General features: G+C 46.4%; 1 protein-coding gene across 1 annotated transcript; it reads left to right on the top strand.

Annotated features, from left to right (window-relative positions):
• Positions 1-676: 676 nt before the first annotated feature.
• METBIDRAFT_48213 (uncharacterized protein) lies at positions 677-1897 on the top strand (the record flags this gene model as incomplete). The annotated part of the gene is made up of 1 exon (XM_018858278.1): positions 677-1897. A coding segment is annotated over one exon (1221 nt), but the record flags the coding sequence as incomplete, so codon positions are not given.
• Positions 1898-2155: the final 258 nt, after the last annotated feature.

Genomic DNA, 2155 nt, shown 5'->3' with positions numbered 1-2155 from the left:
AAAACGTCAATGAAATAGGACTGACAGAAAAGGCAAGTCATGTCTGCATTGATTTAAAAATTGAGTGTGAACATCATGTAGCAATGATTTCGATATCTTGCTGACATTGACGCACTGGAAGAATTACTCATCGTTTGATTTATGTACTCGTAATTAATAAAACGCTCCCCTCATATTATGCGGTCTCGGCCGAGGAGCCTGTTTTGGCAGTCCGTATGTACGCCCCAGAAAATTAGACTCCACAGATGCTGATGATAAAATCTATTCCGCAACATTCGTTCGCTTGCTCCTGAACCTAGACTTATCCTCATATTTCATTTTGCTCTCACGGAATCAGATATTGGATGACGGTACTCCGAAAGACCGCTAGAACAAAGAAATGTGTCATACACGTTTGTTGCGCACGGAGCGATGATCCGTTCTTCGGCCTTTCGCCTCGGGATTGAATACGCGCGGCTCAGGGCCTGTATGTAATGCAACCGTGCGCTTGGCTGCTCGCATTTACGACTTCCTGCCTGAGTTCCGTCCCGCGATGCCTGTCCCCAATCAGTACAACTCCGATATCTGCGCCCGCGTATATAACTAGAGGCCAATGTGCCGCAAGAGCAATCAAAGCGCATTTTCAAATCCAGCATTAAAGACATCAACACACAAAGTTTTCTAGATCCCACAGAACATGTCTGATCTACAGTTGCAGAAACGGCTCTTGACGCCATTCCTCTCAAAAAATATTCCGCCAATTCCAGAAGAAAATGAGCGGCGAGAATACCCCAAAAAGGTCAACCCGTTGTCCTATCTATTTTTCTGGTGGTTGCATCCAGTCATGAAGGTGGGCTATAAGCGGACCTTGACGCCGGCCGATATGTATACGCTCAACGATAATATCAAGGTCGAGACGTTGACCAGGAAATTCCAGGAGATCTTCAGGACTCGTTTGGAAAAAGCGCAACATGCACATGTACTTGCCAAGGTAACACTGAGAGGAGAAACCATGGAAACATCCTCAATCCCGTACGCCGATGATGTGCGCGATCTCGAGTTGTCCAAACACTTTCTCACAATCTCCCTTTTCCTCACCTTCAAATGGCAGTACTCCCTTGCGTGTACATTCTTAGTGTTGGCTAGTGTTGGCTCCACCACCGCGCCATTGCTTACTAAGGAATTGATCAAGTTTGTCGAATACCGCGTACTTGATATCGACGTCAATATGGGGTCTGGAGTCGGATACGCCCTCGGAAGTTCCTTTTTGGTGCTTGTGGTCGGATTACTCATGAATCACACGTTCCAGAATGCCATGTTGACTGGTGCCCAGGCAAAAGCTGTGTTGACCAAGTCTATCTTGGACAAGTCCTTCAAGTTGAATGGCCAACTGAAGCATGACTATCCAGTGTCAAAAATCACTTCGATGATGGGTACAGACTTGGCGCGGATTGATTTTGCGATGGGTTTCCAACCATTCCTTGTATCATTTCCTGTGGCTGTCGGAATCGCGATTGGAATTTTGTGCCACAACATCGGCGCATCAGCTATGGTTGGTATTGGTCTCACTTTTGTGTTCATTGTCCTCATGGGCCTCGTGACCAAGAAATTGTTCGCCTACAGAGCTAGTGCCAACAAGTATACCGATACTCGCGTGAACTACATGAAGGAAGTATTGTCCAACCTCAAGATGATCAAATTCTACTCGTGGGAAAACCCATATCTTGATCGCATCACGGAGAACAGAACAAAGGAAATGCACATCATCTACAACATGCAGATGATCCGGAACATGATTGTGTCTGTGGCGATGTCGTTGACACTTTTCGCGTCGATGGCCTCCTTTTTGGTTGTATACGCCACTCTGGGATCTACGAAGTCTCCTGCAGACATCTTCTCCTCGGTTTCTCTTTTTAACTCCTTGACCCAGCAGGTGTTTATGCTTCCATTGGCATTGAGCACTGCCGCTGATGCTGTTATTGGAATCCAAAGAGTGGGTGGATTTTTGGCCGCTGAAGAAGCGGACATCGAAGCTCTTAAAACAGAGGTGCGGCCGGAAATGATCGAGTACATGGATAAAAAAGATTTGTCGGTAAAAATCTCCAATGCCACGTTCAAATGGGATTCCTATCTGAAAGAGAATTCCGAGGCCGAGTCCAACGATTCATCCTCGATT

Source organism: Metschnikowia bicuspidata (genome assembly GCF_001664035.1).
Source record: "Metschnikowia bicuspidata var. bicuspidata NRRL YB-4993 chromosome Unknown METBIscaffold_43, whole genome shotgun sequence".
NCBI classification, from domain to species: domain Eukaryota; kingdom Fungi; phylum Ascomycota; class Pichiomycetes; order Serinales; family Metschnikowiaceae; genus Metschnikowia; species Metschnikowia bicuspidata.
This window is presented reverse-complemented; position numbering and strand designations above follow the sequence as displayed.